Source organism: Mastacembelus armatus, chromosome 6 (genome assembly GCF_900324485.2).
Source record: "Mastacembelus armatus chromosome 6, fMasArm1.2, whole genome shotgun sequence".
Lineage (NCBI taxonomy): Eukaryota > Metazoa > Chordata > Actinopteri > Synbranchiformes > Mastacembelidae > Mastacembelus > Mastacembelus armatus.
Window position 1 is genome coordinate 20,167,714 of NC_046638.1, and position 20,488 is coordinate 20,188,201.

The 20,488-nt window shown below is 39.9% G+C and overlaps 2 protein-coding genes across 4 annotated transcripts; one reads left to right on the forward strand and one right to left on the reverse strand.

Annotated features, from left to right (window-relative positions):
* Window positions 1-743: 743 nt before the first annotated feature.
* On the reverse strand, window positions 744-8,697 carry slc41a2a (solute carrier family 41 member 2a). The gene is made up of 10 exons (XM_026311222.1): window positions 8,362-8,697; window positions 7,795-7,902; window positions 6,247-6,318; window positions 5,958-6,102; window positions 5,218-5,364; window positions 4,838-4,985; window positions 2,823-2,902; window positions 1,245-1,376; window positions 1,000-1,148; window positions 744-920 (listed from the first exon to the last, which is right to left on the reverse strand). The coding sequence occupies exons 1-10, from the start codon at window positions 8,695-8,697 to the stop codon at window positions 744-746; spliced, it is 1,494 nt and encodes a 497-aa protein (XP_026167007.1).
* Window positions 8,698-10,231: 1,534 nt separating this feature from the next.
* washc4 (WASH complex subunit 4) lies at window positions 10,232-19,894 on the forward strand. Of its 3 annotated transcripts, XM_033325278.1 has the most exons (34): window positions 10,232-10,369; window positions 10,935-11,074; window positions 11,186-11,239; window positions 11,328-11,393; window positions 11,552-11,597; window positions 11,714-11,781; window positions 11,874-11,956; window positions 12,147-12,189; window positions 12,287-12,390; window positions 12,504-12,624; window positions 12,727-12,850; window positions 12,941-13,068; window positions 13,213-13,373; window positions 13,467-13,593; window positions 13,800-13,925; window positions 14,018-14,125; window positions 14,245-14,391; window positions 14,498-14,577; window positions 15,060-15,165; window positions 15,318-15,434; window positions 15,558-15,726; window positions 15,951-16,105; window positions 16,210-16,284; window positions 16,361-16,465; window positions 16,565-16,699; window positions 16,890-16,998; window positions 17,109-17,175; window positions 17,340-17,426; window positions 17,665-17,812; window positions 17,947-18,043; window positions 18,173-18,369; window positions 18,582-18,678; window positions 18,864-18,924; window positions 19,289-19,894. In XM_033325278.1, the coding sequence occupies exons 1-34, from the start codon at window positions 10,309-10,311 to the stop codon at window positions 19,386-19,388; spliced, it is 3,612 nt and encodes a 1,203-aa protein (XP_033181169.1). In that variant the 5' UTR covers window positions 10,232-10,308; the 3' UTR covers window positions 19,389-19,894. The 3 variants fall into 3 exon arrangements, with proteins under 3 accessions (XP_033181169.1, XP_026168017.1, XP_026168016.1); XM_026312232.1 differs by lacking the exon at window positions 19,289-19,894 and having other exon boundaries at window positions 18,582-18,686; window positions 18,864-19,155; XM_026312231.1 differs by lacking the exon at window positions 19,289-19,894 and having other exon boundaries at window positions 18,864-19,155.
* The last annotated feature ends 594 nt before the right edge of the window (window positions 19,895-20,488 follow it).

Sequence of the window (20,488 nt, forward strand, 5' to 3'; positions counted from 1 at the left end):
GCCATTGGCTGATGTATGTCCTGTATAGTTCAGTTCTGCAGCTCAATGAGGTGACTCGTCCACCGCAGCTGCTTCTCTGCTCCATTAGGATGTTGTGAAAGGGATGTTCAGTGTATTCCAGGATGGTCTCTGCCTCTTTCTGTGTGCATCTCTGCACCACAGCCTCCAGTGGGTCCGGCCTCAGTCCAATCACTGAACCAGCTTTTTGCACCAGTCTGTCCAGCTGCCTTGCATCTTTGTGCTTCGTGCTGCCTCCCCAGCAGACTGCAGCATAAAACAGCACACTTGCTACTACAGTCTGGTGAAACATGGTGTTAAATATTGTTGTCAGAAATATTTTGCAAAATAATCCCATGACAACAACAAACCTACTAGGAGGTAGGCTTATAAAAATGGTAATGGTAGACAGATAATAAAACCATTAAAAATACACTCTTTTATTGGCAATAAACTTTTTTCATCAATGTTTCTATTATGTCTTATTCAGCTTAATGTGAATCCATCCAACCTTTGTATTCAGTTACCATTTCCTTTCATGAAAATCTCTTTTTTCTTTTTTTTTACCCCTTTTCACCTTAGACCTTCAGAGAAGTGTATTCTTCCAGGTAACATAATACATAACATAACAAAGTCCTGCAGAATAATGAAGAATAAATGGATTATTTTTCCTTGTATTTATTTTACTACCATAAGCGATGTTATCTTGCATTTTCTTCTCCCTCTGGCTGTCTTCTGTCATGACTCTATACGCTGCCTGAGTCACCAATGTACCACAACATGACAAAGGCAACAGAGAGCAAGGCAGTCCCTAGGAAGTCTCCAAGTGCTGTGAGGTAGGGTATTGAGTAACTGTCGGGGTCTTTGTGCTTCCGCCATAAACCATGGACCATGCAGTCAGCTATACACAGCAGGGAGAAGACCTAAAAAAAGGTCACATTGGATTTATTGTAGAGGGGTGATGCTGTTTGCAAAAGGAAATGTCACCACATGCTGACTCACCTGAATGAGGGAGGCAAACAAGAAGGCAAGAGTCAAAAGCGGACTGGGAAAGGTGTGGCCTCCTTTCATCAGGTGGATGGTGTATAAAAAAACAAGATGACCAGGAATAACCAAAAGAAGCAGAATCTGGGCAGATCGATGGTTTGCATCTGCCATGACAAAATCCAACATTATGTGTTATGTGTGTGAGTGTGTACTATTTGAATACATTTGTTATTTGAATGGCTTGACCAACTGCTTATTACCTGAACCAAAGAAAGTGCGGCATGGGTTGTAGCAGCTCCTAAGGTCCTCAGGAAGTTCTCCAAGTGAGTATTTCAAATGTAGTTGAGTAGAAATACGACTGCACTGTATTGAGACAAGGTTCCCTCCAACACCTGAGAATAAAAGAAAAGGGGAGGGTAGGATGAGGTCAGTAATATGGAACTTGGGCTGCTATTTGATAAAGATACATGTGAAATATAAATGTTACCATTTATATTTGGGCCAGAGCCCTCACCAAAGGTGAAGACAAGGGACTATTATAATTGCTCAATGGGCCAGGAGTGAAAAAGTAAGAGGGGGTCACCCAGGTAGCATAGGGCACTGACCCACACCCCACCATGATGTAGGGATGTGCCAGACCTTTCCAAAAATGTATATATTATGATTGACAGGTGGACATGGGCCTGGAAATCGCCAGTATAACAATTTTATATTTGCATAGAGAGCCAAACATTTAGTTTGTCAAAGGTCTACCAAGTTTGGCATAAAAATCCTTTAGGGCATCCCAATCACAAAAGCCAATCAGACCCATGCTCTATTTTCCATGCTGTTCCCATGGTGATGACAGAAAGCCACCATTGTTTTCCAATGGGAGATCTACTGTATACTGAAAAATGCAATTGCACGGAGAGCCAAAGTTTTGTTTGTCAGAAATGTACCAAATTTGACATAAAAATCCTTTAGGGCATCCCGATCATAAAAGCCAATTGTACTCATGCCCTATCTTTGACACTGTTGCTGTGGTGATGACAGAAAGCCACCATTCTATTTCAATGGGAGATCCATATTAGAAGATGCAATTACTGTAGAAGTGCCTGCTGCTGTTGTGTTGCATTTTTGTGTGTCTGTGTGTGTCTGTATGTGTCTGTATTACTGTGACCTCAGAAATGTGCCCTCTGCAGCCATTTACAAAATCCCCCAACTCAGCTTTCCACCTCAAAATCCTGCTCTCTTTTAAAGGGCTCCCAGTGAAGTGAGTGGAAACAGGGTTTGACCTTGGCATGTAAAAAATGTTGTGGTTTCATGAAAGACAAGACTGACTTTATCAACACTACAAAACAATGGTGTCTTACTTAAGCGCTGAGGTGAATTAGGTGCCCAACACTAGGGGTCTGCTAGATGATACCTATAGAATTGGAAGTGCATCTGCACATCCAACATTTGACACAATTATTTTTAAAAGTTCTAGGATTGCCCAAATATAAAAAATGAAGTGTATTAAACTCCACTACAAGAGAGTGTTTAAAATGATGGAGCTCATGAGGACAATGTTTAGTTGGCTTTCCGTAAACTCAGCTCAGTCATGTGTTTTATTTACAATATTATAATATCTAAATTTTCTTTTTCTTTGGTAAAAAATTCCCCAAAATAGAAATGAATATATTTGAGTCATGGAATGGGGCTGTCTGTAATGTGCTGCTCCTGGACGTGACACCAATATCTTTATTTCTGGACCAGTCCAGTTTTGCGTAAAGAAAATGAGACTAAGAGATAGAAACTAGCTCTATCATCATTGAAAAAATAGCTCAAAAATGTACTTAAAAAAGACAACAACTCACCATTTATCACTGGAGCATATATGATGATTCCTACTAAGTTTGGGTCTGACACGGTCTTGTCCAAAATCAGTCCTCCAATACTAAAGGAAAGAAAACAAAAACATGTCATAATCACCCAGTAAAGGTAAAAGAGGTTTGACATTTTCCTTTCTGTTCTATGTGATGTGATTTGTGTGATAGATATTTAGATAGACAGATAGATGCCCTTTTCTGTACACTGCATCCACATTGACAGACCACTCCAATTTTTCGTCCAGTACCACTCCAAGGTACTTGAAGGTCAGCACAGTGTCTATTTTGTGTCAATCAATGCAGACTGACTGGCATGGTGCTTTTGATCTCCTAAAATCCACCACCAGCTCCTTAGTCTTGGTGTTCAGGAGAAGATAGCTCTTTTTGCTCCAGTCAATGAAGGCCTCCACTAAGTCCCTGTACTCCCCCTCCTGTCCACCATGCTCACATGCCACAGCAGCCTTATTATCACAAAACTTCTGAATGTGACCTAAAGTCCAATGTCTAGACTGTGAACAGAAAAGGAGCCCCAGTGCTGCATTCTAGTGCCCCAGAAACACATCCCCCCGGCGTGTCATTATTGAATATCAAATAGTCCATAATCCATGACATCAGGGAGAGGGCCACCCCCATACATAGAAGCTTGTCTCTCAGTATATGAGGCTGTATAGTGTGGAAAGCACTGGAGAAGTCGAAGAACATAATCCTCACATACAAACAAGGCACATCCATATTGGCATATGCTCAGTGCAGCATGTAAAGCATCGCATCTTCCACTCCCATGTGTTTCTGATAGGCAAACAGAAGAGGATCAAAATCCTCCTCAACCTGCAGCCTCATGTGACGGATAAGGGGCCACTCCAAGGTCTTCATGATATGGGATGTCAAAGCCACCGGTCTATAGTCATTCAGCTAGATGAGAAAACTAAGCCATGAATATAGTAAATGCTTTGATCGATTTTGTATGTGTGTAGGTAAACCCAGTGTTTAGAATTAACCAAAGGGACCCAGGATGACCTGTGAATTCAGTGACCTTGCACGATTGACCAAATATATGCAATATCGAACATGTCTTGGTGCACCGATTACCCATTGCAGAGATAGGTGCTCTACACATTTAAGAACACTGTTAACAGGCCATTGATCAAGAAGGAAATAAAGATTAAGATGAAATGTGCAGGGGAAATAACACCTGGCCCTGAGAGGAGGAATTGGGCATGGGGTGATCCCCTGGTGCTTTTAAATAAAAAGGAATCATGTGTAGGTGAGAAATGCATATGTCCAAAAAAAGGAAAATAATGGTGGGAAAAGGGCATGTTAATAAGATGAAAGACGGTTGGTATCCACCCTCTGTACAAAGGTATATAAACAGGAAGCTTGAGATGGCACTTCAGTATACCCTGGGGTAACGCACTTTGTATGTACTGTGTTTTGTGAATAAACACCTGTGCACTTGGAGCCAACTGCCTTTTTTACTGTTTTGTGACCATACTGAGAAGAATCTTTCTTCATAGTTAGTGAGTTTAATAGTCATAATTAAGTCAGATTGGAATCTTCAAAAAGCAACAAGGTCGTCCAGAAACAACAGGCTCAATGGCACAGAAAGAACAAAAAGTTATGCAGTATAACGCAGCAGCAGTGTTCCAGTGGGCTGAAGACCAACCCAAATGCAAAAGAGGAAGTTTAAAAAGGGATGAGAATAGAAGCATCTTATCATATATAAAAGGTGCACAGGAAGTATAAGTATAGCTATGCTGTAAGCAAGACACACAGGGGCACTGATGTTCTAATCAGGAAGCTGTGGTTAGGCTAGGTATGCAGCAGCAGGGAGAACTGACCATGCTGCATCTCCTATGTCCTGGACCATTTTCCAGGCAGAAGTGTTCAAAACCAATAATTCACTGTAATTAATCACTTCTTAAAATTCTACCTACACCTAATGCTAAAGACATCAAATAACCTAAGTACATGTGTAAGCCACAGACAAAGATGGATGTCAGTACCTGCTGATGAGCATTGCTGTAATGATTGGTCCCCAGCCAGTGCGGAGCAGGATGTGACTAGCTGGGTGTTTGGTGGCAATAACCACCCAGATAGGAATCAGGCACAAAAGTAACAGATCGACCAGATACAACACATAGGAATACTGTTCTGTGAAGACAAAAGTATTTATACTTTTTACTATAAAACCATGCATTTGCTCTCTGCAGCTTTTTAATGTCTTCACCTTTAGATAAAGGGTAAAAAGTGACATCTGTTGGCCTAACATGGAAATTGCATGAGCTCTGGCTCAGAACTACCAGTAAAAGTAAATTCTTCCATTCCTTTGTTACAGAATCCAACTGTACTAGCAGGTCATCTTGGTGTCTTCCTTCTCCTTTACCTATGAAGAAGTAGAACCACTGACTGAAGCAGGCCAGGAAGGCAAGGGTGATGAGATCCCCAAAGCTGGCTGCCATGGGTGTTGCCACATTGTCTGGATTGATGCCCATCCGCCTGGAGCCAATGATCACTCCCACCATAGTGATACCTCAAGAGTGTTAAAAACAAGGTAATGTTAGCTGAAAAGCTGATCAAATTTACCATACTTCGCTTTGACTCTTAATGGAAATAAAACTGTCCCTTAACTCTTCATTGAAGAGCATTTACTCCTCAGTTTTATTGAATAGAGCAAATGTGTGTGGAGGACCACAAAGGTCCCACTAGTGCATGCAGTCCACATGTGTTACAACACAAATGTTTCCGTCACCCAGTACTTGTGGTCATACTCTTACTTCAAACATAATTTCTATCATGGAGATCAGCTACAATTAACTAAACTAGAAAAATTTTCTTAGACGGTGTATTTTTTCCAGATATTTAGGAATCTTAGCTCTAAAGAATTAAAATAATATTAGCTTTATAATGAGACAGCACTTGAAAATGCATGAAACTGAGGAAAGGCAAGAATGGATTGATGGTCAAGAGGCGTAAATGTTTATTGTATGCACTGTAGCTAATTCAATATAATGGAAATTCCTGATGCCAAGGGCAAAGCATGGAGGAGACAAATAGTGATCTTTACACCTGTCTAAGGAAAGCCCAAAGACACTGGGTTAATATGAAGGCAGATTGTGTTGTTACCTTGCAGCAATGAAGCCATAAAGGCAGTAGAAACACTGGTTGAACACAAAAGTACTGCATGTTTAAAGGGCATCTTTCCTTCTATCATCCAGCCCAGCAAGGTCGCCATCAGGAAGGCTAACAGGCCCAGCACAGTGGCTTGGAGCTGTAAAATGAAGGTGGTATTATAAATAGATACAGGTCTTGATGGATTGACCCAAAATTATGCTAAAAAGCAGATGAAACATTAATTACAAGATGACTTCCACATAATTAGTTAATAATTTGTTCACAAATGACAATGATCTACCTGCTTGAGCGCCAGGTTCCCAACAATCAACAACCACTTTTCTCTGGCAGAGCCCATTTTTCCTGTGTTCACCTGACATCAGATTAAAAATTAGCTCATTAAAATGGATATTAAAACATTTACATTTTTGTAGCAACTGAGCAGTCTCCTTTATCTCCTCCTTTTCATGTGATATAATCAAAAGCTCCAGAAAAACTGTCAAGTGGCCCCATGAGTGAGAATGTTTTGTTATTGGATGTTTCCAAGGTCAAGAATAAACTTTGACCCTCATCAGATCAGTTTTTTCATCATCTAACAACACTAGTTCACACATATTTTAATGAAACACTAACCATTTTAACATACTGTACTCCTTTTTTAAATAATCGTAAGTAAATCTGAAGCGTACTAGAGCCTTGTCAATATATTGTATATCTAACATATTCAGTGAGATCACAAAACTACCTATAGACAAAACACCATACAACACCTGGAAAAAAATATTATAAGCCCTATATTTACTATCAACATGCAAAAATAAAACATTTGACATGGAAATTAAACTGCTATTACTACTACTACTTAAGATGTAAATATTTAAACACAGGTCACTAATATACTGTTTTATTTTAGATAAATGCTAAATACGTTCCTGAAACAGCGAGGCAGGATAATGTTTGGCAAATGTTATTCATAATGGAGTCAAATGTACATTTTTTAGAAACTATTTTCAGCTGTGGATTAATTCACACTTTAGATTCTAATAATATTTTTAGCACCAAAATGTAATAAAGTCAGCATAATATGTTATGCATTATTGCTTTTAGTAGTTTTTAGAAACATTGGAGATATTGGAGATATTATCAGGTTTTTGACATGTAAATAAAATATAATTGATAACTGAAATCTACAGTTCTAATCAAAAATTTGGGCACACTTTCTCAATGGTAAAGTGTATTCAAACTGACAAATTGGTAGTGCATGTTTACTAACTGATAAGGGTACAATTAACATATAAGGTTGCAGTCTTCTTTAAACAATAGCATGGGAGTTTTAGTGTTTTAGATGCCTGTAAATAACTGCCAACATTGCTTTAGTCCCGTTAGATGCTGAAGATAGATAACACCTTTAAAAACCTTTGGGGTCTTTTGAAGATGAGCCCACGGTTTTCCTCAGCTATATAATCCTGAATTTTAGGGAAGAAGATAGAGAATGCTGCAGATGCCTTCTCGCCATGCTGCATGTATTAACTGAGATGATTCATCACACTTGTGTTTGTTCTTGAGAATTAGCAACTCTCACAACCTAAAAGAAATTTCCATGACAGTAGACATATAAGAGATTGTATTTACCCTATCTATTCTTGTATTGTTCACTTGAACTGTTTTCCCTGAACACTGAGTTCAGAGTCGTAGTGTGTGTCTCTGTCAGTATCCCTTGTGGTATTCCATTGTAAACATATGCATACTACATACACATACTATATGTAGATTACTGACAAGAGATCACATTGTGTGTCTGTCGTGAAAAGCATGACGTGTGTCTATGTGTTTCCATGCACACACTCACAGCAGTCGAGAGTCTAGAGGCCAGTGTCATTTCCAGGTTCCCTTTCATGCCTAATACTGCAGGGATCAGGATCAAAATCTCTGTTACCTCCTGGAACACATCCCAGTTCTGCCATGAAAACACATACAGTGCAAATATTCAGTTTCAATCCTAAAATGCACAATCAACACGACAATACAATAAATCCTTTTCACTTAAAATAAACACACAAATTTTAAAATAAAAAAAAAAGTCATTTATTTTGTGATTCCCATCTGTCGTTCTCTTAACTGAAACATAATTTGATTTCACTCTTGCTCTCCTTCTCTCCTTTCTGCCTGTCATCCCACTGCCCCCCCCCACTGCTCTTTACTTCTCAGTGTTTTCAATGTCAAGATTACGTTCATGTTCTGTTTTTAACTGACTGTAAAGCAGTTTAGAAACCTATATTTAAAAGGTGTTATATACAGTTATTATTTTTATGCTTTTTATTTTGAAAGACTAAAAATGGTGTCCTCACATGGAAAATGATATAAACAACCTCTAAATGATGTCTCTGCGCTCGTCAGCTTCCATCAGTTTTCTCACCTGAACCACATCCAGCAGCAGCCCAGCAGAGACTGTCCCCAGTCCAGCCAATAGAAAAGGCACCAGGATCTGCAACAGCATGGCACAGGCTGACTCTGCAGGTTCACCAGAGCCATTTGCTCTTATGAATCCATGGAGCCTTGACCCACTGTTGAGTTCTTTGGGGAGCAGAAGGTCTGTCTCAGAGTATTCAAAATGGAGACTATTGTTGACTTGCGAAATATTCCCACTAGAGCTGAGATGTTGTGCACCTCCAGACTGCTGGGATAAAGATGGGTTGGATCTGTATTGTTGGCCCACAGAGCCACTTGGGGGTAGTGACTCTGGAACAACCATGGTTTGGGTTTTGGCAGGATTTTCCTCTTCCTCTGCTCCAGATCCTGAGAAACTACTACACTGGTCACAAACAGTTGGCCTAAAGAGAAGCTGTGTGCTGATCAGGAACAGTGAGCATTACATGAGGTATAACTGAAGCTAGCTTTGTTTGTTTGATTTTGTGATTGCAGAAATAAAGCAATAGAAACTGGCGTATGCATGGCAATATTAAATTATTAATTGTTCTTAAAATATTGCCACAAGGCTTTGCTATATATAGGTGTGTACACATTTTCCATGGAAAATCAAGTGACTTTGGCTTGTGGAAAACATGGCTATTGTATAAGGCTGTTTCAGAGTCATCTGATGCCAGAGATTGCAAGCATTATCATTCATGCTGATTTTCTATCAGCAACACTGAGGGTGCATTGTTTGACTGAGATAACGTACTTAAGAGATGATCAGGTATGAATATTTTCAAGTTTCCAAGTTAGAAGAAAATTTGAAGAAATAGTGTCAATAGTCTGCTTTCTCCAGCTGAACAAATCTAAAATAATGGTATTGTTTATACAAACTATCATTTAAACTGCAGTGTGGCTGTTAGGCAACTGTAGGGAAATAGGCCTATACATTTTTTAAGGTTAAATCTTCATACTTATGATAAACCAAGAAACCATTTTAATCAAAATGGTAGGTAAATATACAGGCAGTATGTTGTCTTGAGCCAGAAACATATTAAAACACTCAAGACTATGGGTTAAATGTTACCTTGATGACTATAGAAAGTCACCACGTTATGATGGATGTACACAAAAGCAGGACACAATAAACAAAAACTGTGTAAGGAAAAGCTTTGTATATTTAGGCATCACTCATCTCTAAGATCATGACTGAAGTCATAAACCTAAAATAAGAATTTGCAAAAGAATTTTAATTCTCATTTCAAATTAATTTGTAATGCTGAGTTTCTGCCTCTGTGTCTCTGATATGTGATTCCAAAAGAATACATCAATATTTTTTAATTTGATAGTCTTAGCAACATTTGTTTTATGGTTAGAAGTACAACGGTAAAATAAAATGTGCCTTACCCTTAATGTAAAAATCTTGAGAGAGGAAGAGTCATCTATGTTCTCATTCGGCTGCAAAGTGAGAGAAGGTACTGACCATGACTCTTCCTAGTACTCTTTGCCATCACCCCCTCCAATCCTAACCCTGCCCCTAAACATCTCAAGTTCCCTCTGTTTAGTGAATACATACACAAATACAGTGGCATCCTATGTAGGCTATTGACAGGACAGGCAACAATATACACACATAAGTCCTCTTTGTTAAGGGCAGTTAAGTGCTGGCCGATGACTACAGCCCTGTTCACATGGGGTGTATGCTTTCTATTTACTTATTTCAATGTATTTATTTGTTTATGCTTTCTATTCCCTATCTATCTATCTATCTATCTATCTATCTATCTATCTATCTATCTATCTATCTATCTATCTATCTATCTATCTATCTATCGTGTGGACTACATTTCCCATGAACACTGGCGCCCATTCACAATATCATGAGACCTATCATGGGACCGAGTAGCTTGACTTTTTAACAGCAGTGTTTTGGGTCACTTAAACTGTCGTTATGGCGGTGGAGACCATCGCACCTAACTGGGAGTTTGACCGTTTTGACGACGGCTCACAAAGTAAGTTTTTCTTCTGGTCCTGACATGCAAACAAAGATTTACTACATTAGCCTTCAGTGTTAGCTTCCGCTGCTAGTAAGCTGCGTTGACTCTCGGGGCTCTGTCTATTTCATGGGAAACAAGCCTCTCCTGTTGTTCATTGCAAACATTTTCTCGTAACATGAATATGTTTTAAGTGATTTCGCTTGATAGTGACACGAAGTGAACGTCCTCTGTACCGAGGCTGGTTGAAATGTAAAGGATAAATGTATGAGATTAAATGACAAGTTAGCTAAGGGATATGGCCGCAGTTTAATATTCAAACTGACAGCGTAACAATCGCTGTAATAAGGTAAGGTTACTGCCATTTATCCTAATAAGCACAAAAGAAGGAGCAACTACAGAAACTGTCAGGTTTGACGTTGTGTTTTGAGTATTTTAACGTTTCTCTGGCGCTTCCTCTTTTTGCCCATAACACACCAATAGTTTAGTTTCATTGTGGCTGGAAGTGCTCACAGGTGAAAGTATATTTTACTCCTGTAATGTGTTTTCTTTATAATCTTTGACCAAACCTTCTGCCCTACAGAAATACACACAGAGGTCCAACTAAAGAACTACAGCAGGTTTCTGGAGGAGTACACTTCTCAGCTGAGGGGCATCGAGGAGGCTCTGGACGACTCCATCGGAGATGTGTGGGACTTCACTCTGGACCCCATCGCCCTGAGGGTAAAACACCCAATCCCAGTGGCTGCACATCATGCTCAAAGGACTGACATTTGTTTTTAACACAGTTATACTTGTGTAATTTCCTTCCCATTATGTTTTTCTCCATTTCAGCTTCTTCCATGTGAGCAGTCATCCTTGTTGGAGTTAATTAAAACAGACAATAAGGTAAGTAAAGACAAATGGTCTGTAACTGTCTCATATTTACAAGTTTTTCTTTGTTTAATGATCAATGTTATTTTGTGGGGCTGTGCAGGTTCTGAACAAGGTCATTACAGTTTATGCTGCTCTCTGTAGTGAAGTAAAGAAGCTGAAATATGAGGTAAGCACAGTCAAGACACTGGACTGTTGTGAGGTTAGTTGGGCTGGTGTGTAGTGATTTGTCATTATGCCTGTTTTGTATTCCTAGTTTTTGTTTTCCTTGTAATGCAAATTGAAGTTCTGTGTCCTAAATTCTTTGATCTTTATGTTGCCTTGCAGGCAGAAACCAAGTTCTACAATGGGCTGTTGTATTATGGAGAAGGAGGTACTGTAATATGTCAGCAAGCAGCATTTCCTAATGTCACTGATTTACCTTTTGTGGTACAAATTGCTTGTAGATGAACTCATTAAAAATCATATATATCTGCATTTATGTTATAGTGTCTGGCACCAGTGTTACTGAGGGAGAGTCCCAGATTCAGATGGGCAGATTCATCTCGTTCCTACAAGTGATCAATAAATCTTTTTTTTTTTTTTTTGTCATAACATCGTTTATTGAAGTCCAGAAAATGTTGATAGCTTCTTTCTATGTTCGTGGCAGGAACTGTCGTGCTTTGTGTCAAGATGTTATGAAGTTGTGGTTAACATTGTTCATCAACTGGCTGCGCTTTACAACAGCAACAAGTAAGATCCACAAACAGAAGCCCATCATGATACACACTACTGTTACTGTCCTAGTTGGATTGATTTGATACAAACATTGTGAAGAGAGTCTTTATGCCCTTCACATGCAGACAAAAAACACTTATTGCATGTTTTGCGCTGTTACAAAGTATAAGACAAAATGTATGAAAGCATCTTTCTTCTATCTCAGGGGTGCACCAAAAATTATTGAGTCATCGGGCGTCCACTTCCAGGTAGGCTTTAAGATTTAATGAATTTTTGACATGTTGCTTTTTACATTTTCTTTACATTTGATTTTGAGCCTGTTCTCTGTCAACATTCATTCTGCAGATAGTTTATGAACACCTTGGGGAGCTGTTAGTGGTTCTGCTCACACTCGATGAGATTATGGAAAATCATGGCACACTGAAAGATCACTGGAAGATGTATAAAAGGTTAACACATGTACACTCACACTATTGCAACCAATATAATAAAAAAACTATATATGCATATACATCTTTGTTTAGTAAGCTCTAACTACATTATTCAAATCATGCCTTCATAGGTTGCTGAAATCAGTGCATCATAACCCTGGGAAATTTTCCATCCCTGAAGAGAAGCTGAAACCTTTTGAAAAACTTCTTCTCAAGCTTGAGGGACAGCTGCTTGATGGCATGATACTTCAGGTGACTTTATTTCTTACAGAGCTTGTCTATGTTTTCTGAGGTTGAGTATATTCTGTGATGTGCTCCACCATTAATCTCACAACATCTGTGACTGTGTGATAGGCCTGTGTGGAGCAGAGATTCGATGATCCTGGGGAAGGAGTAGCTGTTGCCAAAAACAGTGCCTTTGCTGAGGAGTTTGCCTTCAACATACGCACCATTTTCACCAGTATTGAGTCTAAGATTGGTCAGTATCTCCTCACATGAAAGTCTGGTTTCAGAGGTGATGGCTCTTCCAAGCAACTTGAAAATCTTGTTTTGTCTTTGTGGTTTTCAGGTGAACCTTCTGAGATTGACCAGAGAGACAAATATGCTGCAGTCTGTTGCCTCTTTGTGCTTCACTTTCACATCTTCAGGAGTGTGGATAAAAAGCTTTTCAAGTCACTGCTCGATGTCTGCAAAAAGGTAGTTTGGTGCTTTTGGCCAGTTTTTTTTTTTTTTTTATTATTATTTTTTTCAAGTTGTTACACCCCTTTCTGATCTTTATTTCTAACTGATCTCAGTGGAACCATTGTTTTCATGTGTGTTTGTGTTTCCCCTTCCCCCCAGGTTCCAGCTGTTACTCTGACTGCTAACATTATATGGTTTCCTGACACATTCCTCATCGTCAAGGTTCCAGCTGCAGCAAAACTGATGGATAAGAAGAATGTACAGGCCATCAGAGCTCAGCGAGACACCTACCTGCAACAGAGAGCTCAGGCATTAACAAAGTCCGTGGGGCCAAATAGCAGTCACATTCATTCTGTTTAAATCAGAATTTTAGATTTGAGAATCTGATCGTTCCTGTTGTCTCTTCTCACCAGAGATGTTCAGTCCTACTACGTGTTTGTAACTTCTTGGATGATGAAGATGGAATCCATCTTGTCCAAAGAGCATAAAAGTGACAAGATGGTAGATGACCTTAGCAGCAGGTGTAATGTATTTGTACAGGTAAAGACTGCTAGTTTTAGAACATGAGACTAAATAAAGGTTTTTGCTGTACTCCTTAGAATCCAGGTGTTAATGCTCCAAAGATGCATTGATTATTCCCTAAAAACGAAATCTGAATAAGTTTACTGCTCATAAAAACCTGACCGCATAAAAAAGTAAAACATAATGAGACTTCTAAAGCTCCCTTTGTTTTGTGTCCCTCACAGGGCATATTGTATGCATACAGCATCAGCACCATTATCAAGACTACCATGAACATGTACATGTCGATGCAGCGGCCCATGACTAAGACGTCTGTTAAAGCTCTCTGTCGACTGGTTGAATTGCTCAAGGTGAGTGTGTGTGTGTGTGCTTTTTGAGAGTCTATCTATAGGATCTGTTGTCTGTTTGAATAGAAATAAAATTTAACCATGTTTCCTCTCAGGCTGTGGAGCACACATTTTACAGACGGTCCATGGTTGTTGCCGACTCCGTCTCTCACATCACTCAACAGCTGCAATCGCAGGCCCTCAGCGCCATTGGCACTGCCAAGGTAAACACAAATAAAATCACATTATTACACTTGTTGTGAAGTGTAAGTGATATGTTTATATATTTCTAATTAAGTGTAGCTCTGTTTTTTCTGACACCTTGTGTGTTTTCTCCTTAAAGAAAAGGGTGATCTCTGACAAGAAGTACAGTGAGCAGCGGCTGGATGTGCTCTCATCTTTGGTGCTGGCAGAAAATGCCCTCAGTGGACCCAGCACGAAGGAACGACGCCTTGTGGTGTCTTTGGCTCTGTGTGTTGGTACTCAGCTGGTATGTTGGGGAATGTCAGTGTTTAATGGGATACAGACACTTGTTTCTTTTTATTTTATTTGATTCCCTTGCTTGACACTGGAATCGACCTCTGGCTTTCTCGTAGAAAACTTTCAGAGATGAGGAGCTGCTTCCACTGCAGCTTGTGCTGAAGAAGCTGGATCTTATTAGTGAGCTGAGTGAGAGGTGACTTTTTTTTTTCCTTGTGATCACAAACAAAATCTGAAGTGTAAAATTTCTAGTCAGTGCTTGACACAATCCCCTTTTGCTTTATCTGCTGAGACCCGGCAAAGTGCTTAACCCTCCAGGCAAGTGAAGAGAACAGATGTTTAGATGTTACTTCTTGGTGCGGAGCCAGTGTGACAGCTGGCTCTTTTGTGATATAGAATGCCAATGTTTTGCTGTAATGTCAGAATATTTGCACCTCCGTCTTGAGAACAGGCTACAGTGAGACATTTAATATAACCAGTGCCCTCAGTATCCTTTTTCCAGTTTGACAGGCGACTGCCCTTGATAATTTGTCAAAACAAACATTTTTTTGGTATCTAGCATTTCCTTGGTCAAGGTTGTTTTTGTTTTGTACATTTTTGTAACAAATTCTTGCACTACTTTGACCCACTTTGAGAATATTTTTGCAAACTTAGAGACTGTTTCATTTTATTTGACAGGGTCAAGCTGCAGTGTGACTGTAGTTTCCTGTACTGGCATCGGGCTGTGTTTCCAATCTACCTTGATGACGTGTATGACAATGCTGTGGACGCAGCACGAATACATGTAAGCTTCTAGCTTCTGACGCACATATTACCCTGAAGGTTTTCTGCGTCATTGTATCCACCTGATTTAAATTGTTGACTCTGTTTCATCTGCTTGTGGTGTTTGGCTGTTGTGGTGATTATTCTGTTTTTGCTGTTGATTTGCCTGAGCAGTACATGTTTAGTGCACTGAGGGACAGTGTGCCATCCATGTCGCATGCCAAGCACATGGAGTCATGTGACCAGCTCCTGGAGAGCTATGACAAGGAGATCATGGGCGTGTTCAACGAGGTGAGGATAAGTGGAAAAACTATCAGTCAGAAGCAGAAAGAAGAAATGGGGAAGACTTTACTGACAGACATAGACATTTCTCTGGTACATTTTAGATATTTTCAGTTTCTGTCATTCTTGTAGCACCTGCTCGATAAGCTGTGTAAGGAGATTGAGAAGGACCTGCGTCTCTCTGTTCACACCCACCTGAAGTTGGATGACAGGAATCCTTTCAAAGTTGGCATGAAAGATCTGGCCCATTTCTTCTCCCTCAAGCCCATCCGATTCTTCAACCGCTTCATTCATATCAAAGGTGTGCAAAAAACTGTTCATGCATGTATAGAGAGCGTTTTTTTTTGTTTTTTTTCTTTGTTTTATTGTTGACCCAAAAAGTCTCTCACCAGTATACTCCATGGCATATACTCTAAGTTAAACCTGGTGATGTTGAAACAGTGTACTCTGTGTCCCGTGTAATGCTGACACCTGCTGGACAACATGAAGATGGTATTTTTGGTCTTACTTTGAATGTTCTTCCAGCCTATGTGACGCACTACCTGGACAAAACTTTCTACAACCTGACCACTGTCGCTTTGCATGACTGGGCCACCTACAGCGAGATGAGAAACCTTGCCACACAGCGCTATGGACTGACAATGACAGAGGCACACCTGCCGAGCCAGACCCTGGAGCAGGTCTTTGTTGTTGCCCTTTACTCATGATGACAGGAGCTTTCTTCAATAAACAAAATTTAATAATGAATTGTTGATTAACTGCATTATCTGTATTTTCTTATCAGGGTTTGGATGTTCTGGAGATCATGAGGAACATTCACGTTTTTGTCTCACGCTACCTTTATAACCTGAACAACCAGGTCAGACTTATAGCGGTTGTGTTTATCTTCTCTGTCTTGAAACAAGGAGTCTTATATAGCCTTTTATTTCCAATAGATTTTCATAGAGAAGGCAAGTAACAACAAGCACTTAAACACAATCAACATACGTCACATTGCCAACTCCATCCGGACCCATGGCACAGGCATTATGAACACCACGGTGAGTTTACAGGAGTGACAGTGTGGTGTGTTTCAGTGTGTCTCCATCTCTCCTAGCTCCATCCTTCTCACCCATTTCACATCTCATCATTTTCACCAGGTGAATTTCACCTACCAGTTCCTGCGAAAGAAGTTTTACATTTTCAGCCAGTTCATGTATGATGAACACATCAAATCCAGACTCATCAAGGACATCCGCTTCTTCAGAGAAACAAAGGACCAGTCTGATCAGAAGGTAAAAAAAAAAGACTCAGCTGCTCACCATATAAATTCATTTTTTCTAGATCTTGTGTTCTTGGAACCAGTTAGCTACTTAATCCTCCTGTATTAGTCTCCCAGAGTTTGTATTTTAAAGTTTCCACAAGGCACAATAGCTTTTCTCCCTCCCAGCTTCTGTTCATCTGTAGCTGTTTGTGTTGTTGTAGTATCCATTCGAACGAGCAGAGAAGTTCAACCGAGGCATTAGAAAGCTGGGCATCACCCCTGATGGACAGAGCTACCTAGACCAGTTCAGACAGCTCATCAGCCAGATTGGTAAGAAACTGACTGTAATTAATGTTGATCTGTTACTGGCATATAATCAAACAAATCCATCTGCAAGTGCAGGCAAAGTGTAAACTAAAACCTCTACTGTTTTCTATCAGGTAACGCCATGGGCTACGTGCGTATGATCCGTTCTGGAGGACTCCACTGTTGCAGCAGTGCGATCAGGTAAAAGAGAATTATCTGACTGCTGGTCGTGTTTAGTTGTACTGACTCACTTTGGAAAGTCTTTGAAATGCCTGATTAACTGGATATATTAATGTTAATTTGTGTACGAGGTTAAAGCTGATTAAAACCTGCATTCACTGTGTTTTTGTGCCTGCCAACCTCAGGTTCGTCCCAGACCTGGAGGATATAGTCAACTTTGAGGAGCTGGTTAAGGAAGAGGGATTGTCAGAGGAGACTCAGAGAGCAGCTGGGTAAGGCATTTGATAATCCTGCACTGCACAGTATGTATCCAACTTGTAGCTTTGTGTGTTATTTTGTGTAGTTCAGTTTTGTTTTAATATTTCTGTCATGCACATAAACACTGCTTCAGTTGCGCCTACAGTCAAGTAATGTCGCAATGTTTGTGTGTATTTGTGTTGACGGCTTTAGAGGGCACCACAGGTAAGAAAGTGTAAGGGAAATGTCATTAACTTCGTGTTTCATTCCAAGCGTCCTAGACTCAGTGTTGGGAGATCTGACCAGCAACTCTGCCGAGGGAACGGAGTACTTCAAAAAGCTGGTGGCTGTGTTTGCACCTGAGTTTCGCAGTGCCAAGAATATGCACCTAAGGAACTTCTACATGATTGTACCCCCACTGGTCAGTGCCAAGATTTTGCATTTCTTTTCTTTAAATGTTTGTGTTTAGCTACTTGTTCTGCCATGTCTTGAAATGTTTTGATTCATAAATCTATGCAGCACTTGTAGTTTTTGATAAACAAGTCACTCCCACAGACTGTGAATTTTGTGGAGCACTCCATCAGCTGCAAAGAGAAACTCAACAAGAAGAACAAAACTGGAGCTGCTTTCACAGATGATGGGTTTGCTATGGGTGAGTGGACAAAAGTGATAAATCATTTGTCAGTAAAAAACACATCAAGTTAATCTTGTGCGTTGCACTGTTCTTGACTTACTCTTATTTTTCTTTTCCCTCCACTGCCACGGTATCTCTCGGTCTCAGGTGTGGCATATATTCTAAAGCTGCTGGACCAGTATCTGGAGTTTGACTCTCTGCACTGGTTCCAGGCCGTCAGAGATAAGTACAAGAAAGAGCTGAATGCTGTGGTGAAGGAGCAGAACGTCCAATCTGCCAGCCAGGATGAAAAGTTGATGCAAACTATGAACCTGACTCAGAAAAGACTGGATGTTTATCTCCAGGTAGAGTCTGTGTTTTCAAGACGATTTCAAAACAGTTTACGGCGTGGGCCTTCATTTATTTAGATGTGAAGGGAGAGACAGACTGTATCATGTGACTGTATCAAATGTGTAGTAACTAACAAACAAGGTGTTCATTTGGAAACCACTGCGATGATCTGGAGTCTTGTGACCATTTGTACATGATGTGGAACTCTCTTGTCTTCCTGTCACAGGAGTTTGAGCTGCTTTACTTCTCATTAAGCAGCGCCCGGATCTTCTTCAGAGCAGACAAGACTGCAGCTGAGGAGACTCAGGAGAAGAAGGATAAAGGTTAGGAGGTGGTGTGGTGACTAATGGTGTCTTTAATTATACATAAGCAGTGGCACACCCACCCTGCTCCACAGGCTTTTTGTAGATGATTTTTCATACATAGATACCCCTACTAATGAATGATGAAGCCTGTGCTTTCATCTTCCATTAGATTAAACAAGTAACTTTACCATTTTCTCCATCAGAAGAAGGCACCAAAGCAGGAAATGGCTCAGATGGCACCACCACCCACGAACCTGCATCAAAGTGAGCATCGTTGTGAGATTAGCAGAGCAGCATTTCACATGTATGACAACAGAGAAGCTCAAAATGTGCAGAGCATGTACCTGGCCGGATGAAGAAGTGTAAAGATCTCGAGCAACACTTTCGGTGTGTGCACTTGTATTGATATCTTTGTGAGTACCATTTTGAGCATATTTCTATCAGTGAGAACATTTTTCCAATCCTCACTATTTTCAGACTCCTGCTTGAGGGTTGAGACTTGATTTTAGAGTTAGAATTAGGTATGTGTGTGTAGATGACAGAAAGATCACTACAAACTGGATAAAACCACAACTGAAGGGTATTAATATTTTCTGTTCATTGACAAACTGACTCATCTTCATCACAGAAAGAATGTTTTCCCAAGGTGCTGCTTCAGCCTACGGAAACATCATCTCACAGCTTTCAATTGTCTCTCAGCTTCTAATGAACAGACTTGGAATTTGTAGCACTTACACAAACACCTGCAAATTTGAAGAAAGCAAATTTCAGAGCTTTTGTTTCTTTGCTGTGTCCTTGTTAGTATTTGTAATAACATGATTGTTTTTGGCCATTTATGACACCTCTGTAGTTCATACTACACTAGACTCTTCAGAGTGTTTCCTGTGTATACTTTTGTGCCATATTTGTCTACTGCTTTTTTTTGTTTTTTTTAATTATTTTGATATTGTATGACCTAAGGCATACATGTGTACATTGTGTATAATGTTTCAATTACCTAATTTAGAATTAACATCATTGATTTGAGTGTGCATAGTATTTAAGCTTCAGTCCTGGAGGTGTATCATTAGTTTTATTTTATAATTTTGTCTGTCTATCAACATGTAATGAAAATGAGGCCACTGTTTGGTCAAATCTACATTCCATGAAATAACTTTTTTGGGTCTTGGAAGACTAAATAAAATTTCCACTTTTTAAAAAGAAAAAAAAAAAAAAAAAAAGGGATACTGTACATGTGTATTCAGACACCCTTTGTTTTTTTTTTGTTTTTTTTTAGTTTAGGTTTAGTTCAGCTACAGCCTGAAACTACAAATGCTAAATTTACATGCAGTACAGCATAATGAAATTTAAGAAAGAAAAAAAAAAACATTTCAAAATGTAAATGTATTTAAAAAAAAAAACCCACAAATATCACATTTACATAAGAAGTCAGACCCTTTACTCAGCACTTAGTGGAAGCACCTTTGGCACCAACTACAGCCTCAAGTCTTTTTGGGTATGACACAACAAGCTTTGCAAACCTGATCTGGAGGATTTTCTGCCATTCTTCTTTGCTCTCATTCCTCTCAAGCTTGGTCAGGCTGGATGAGGACTATCGGTGGACAGCCATTTTCAGGTCTCTTCATAGATGTTGGACAGGGTTCAAATCAGGACTCTGGTTGGGTCACTCTAGGACATTCACAGAGTTGTCCCTAAGACACTCCTGTGGTGTCTTGGCTGTGTGCTCAGGGTCATTGTCATCTTGGAAGGTGAACCTTCAACCCAGTCTGTGGTCCTGAGCGCTGGGGAAAGGCTTTTCCTCAACCCTGACCAGACAGCCAGTCCCTGC

Coding starts and splice junctions, on each gene's coding strand:
- slc41a2a (XM_026311222.1), bottom strand. CDS start 8,697: ATGGTTGTTCCAGAGTCACTACCCCCAAGTGGCTCTGTGGGCCAACAA. Junction 6,319..7,794: donor CCTCTAGACTCTCGACTGCT/GTGAGTGTGTGC, acceptor ATCTGATGTCAG/GTGAACACAGGAAAAATGGG. Junction 6,103..6,246: donor GGAACCTGGCGCTCAAGCAG/GTAGATCATTGT, acceptor TTCATTTTACAG/CTCCAAGCCACTGTGCTGGG.
- washc4 (XM_033325278.1), top strand. CDS start 10,309: ATGGCGGTGGAGACCATCGCACCTAACTGGGAGTTTGACCGTTTTGAC. Junction 11,598..11,713: donor GTTGTATTATGGAGAAGGAG/GTACTGTAATAT, acceptor TTTATGTTATAG/TGTCTGGCACCAGTGTTACT. Junction 13,069..13,212: donor TGCTCGATGTCTGCAAAAAG/GTAGTTTGGTGC, acceptor CCTTCCCCCCAG/GTTCCAGCTGTTACTCTGAC.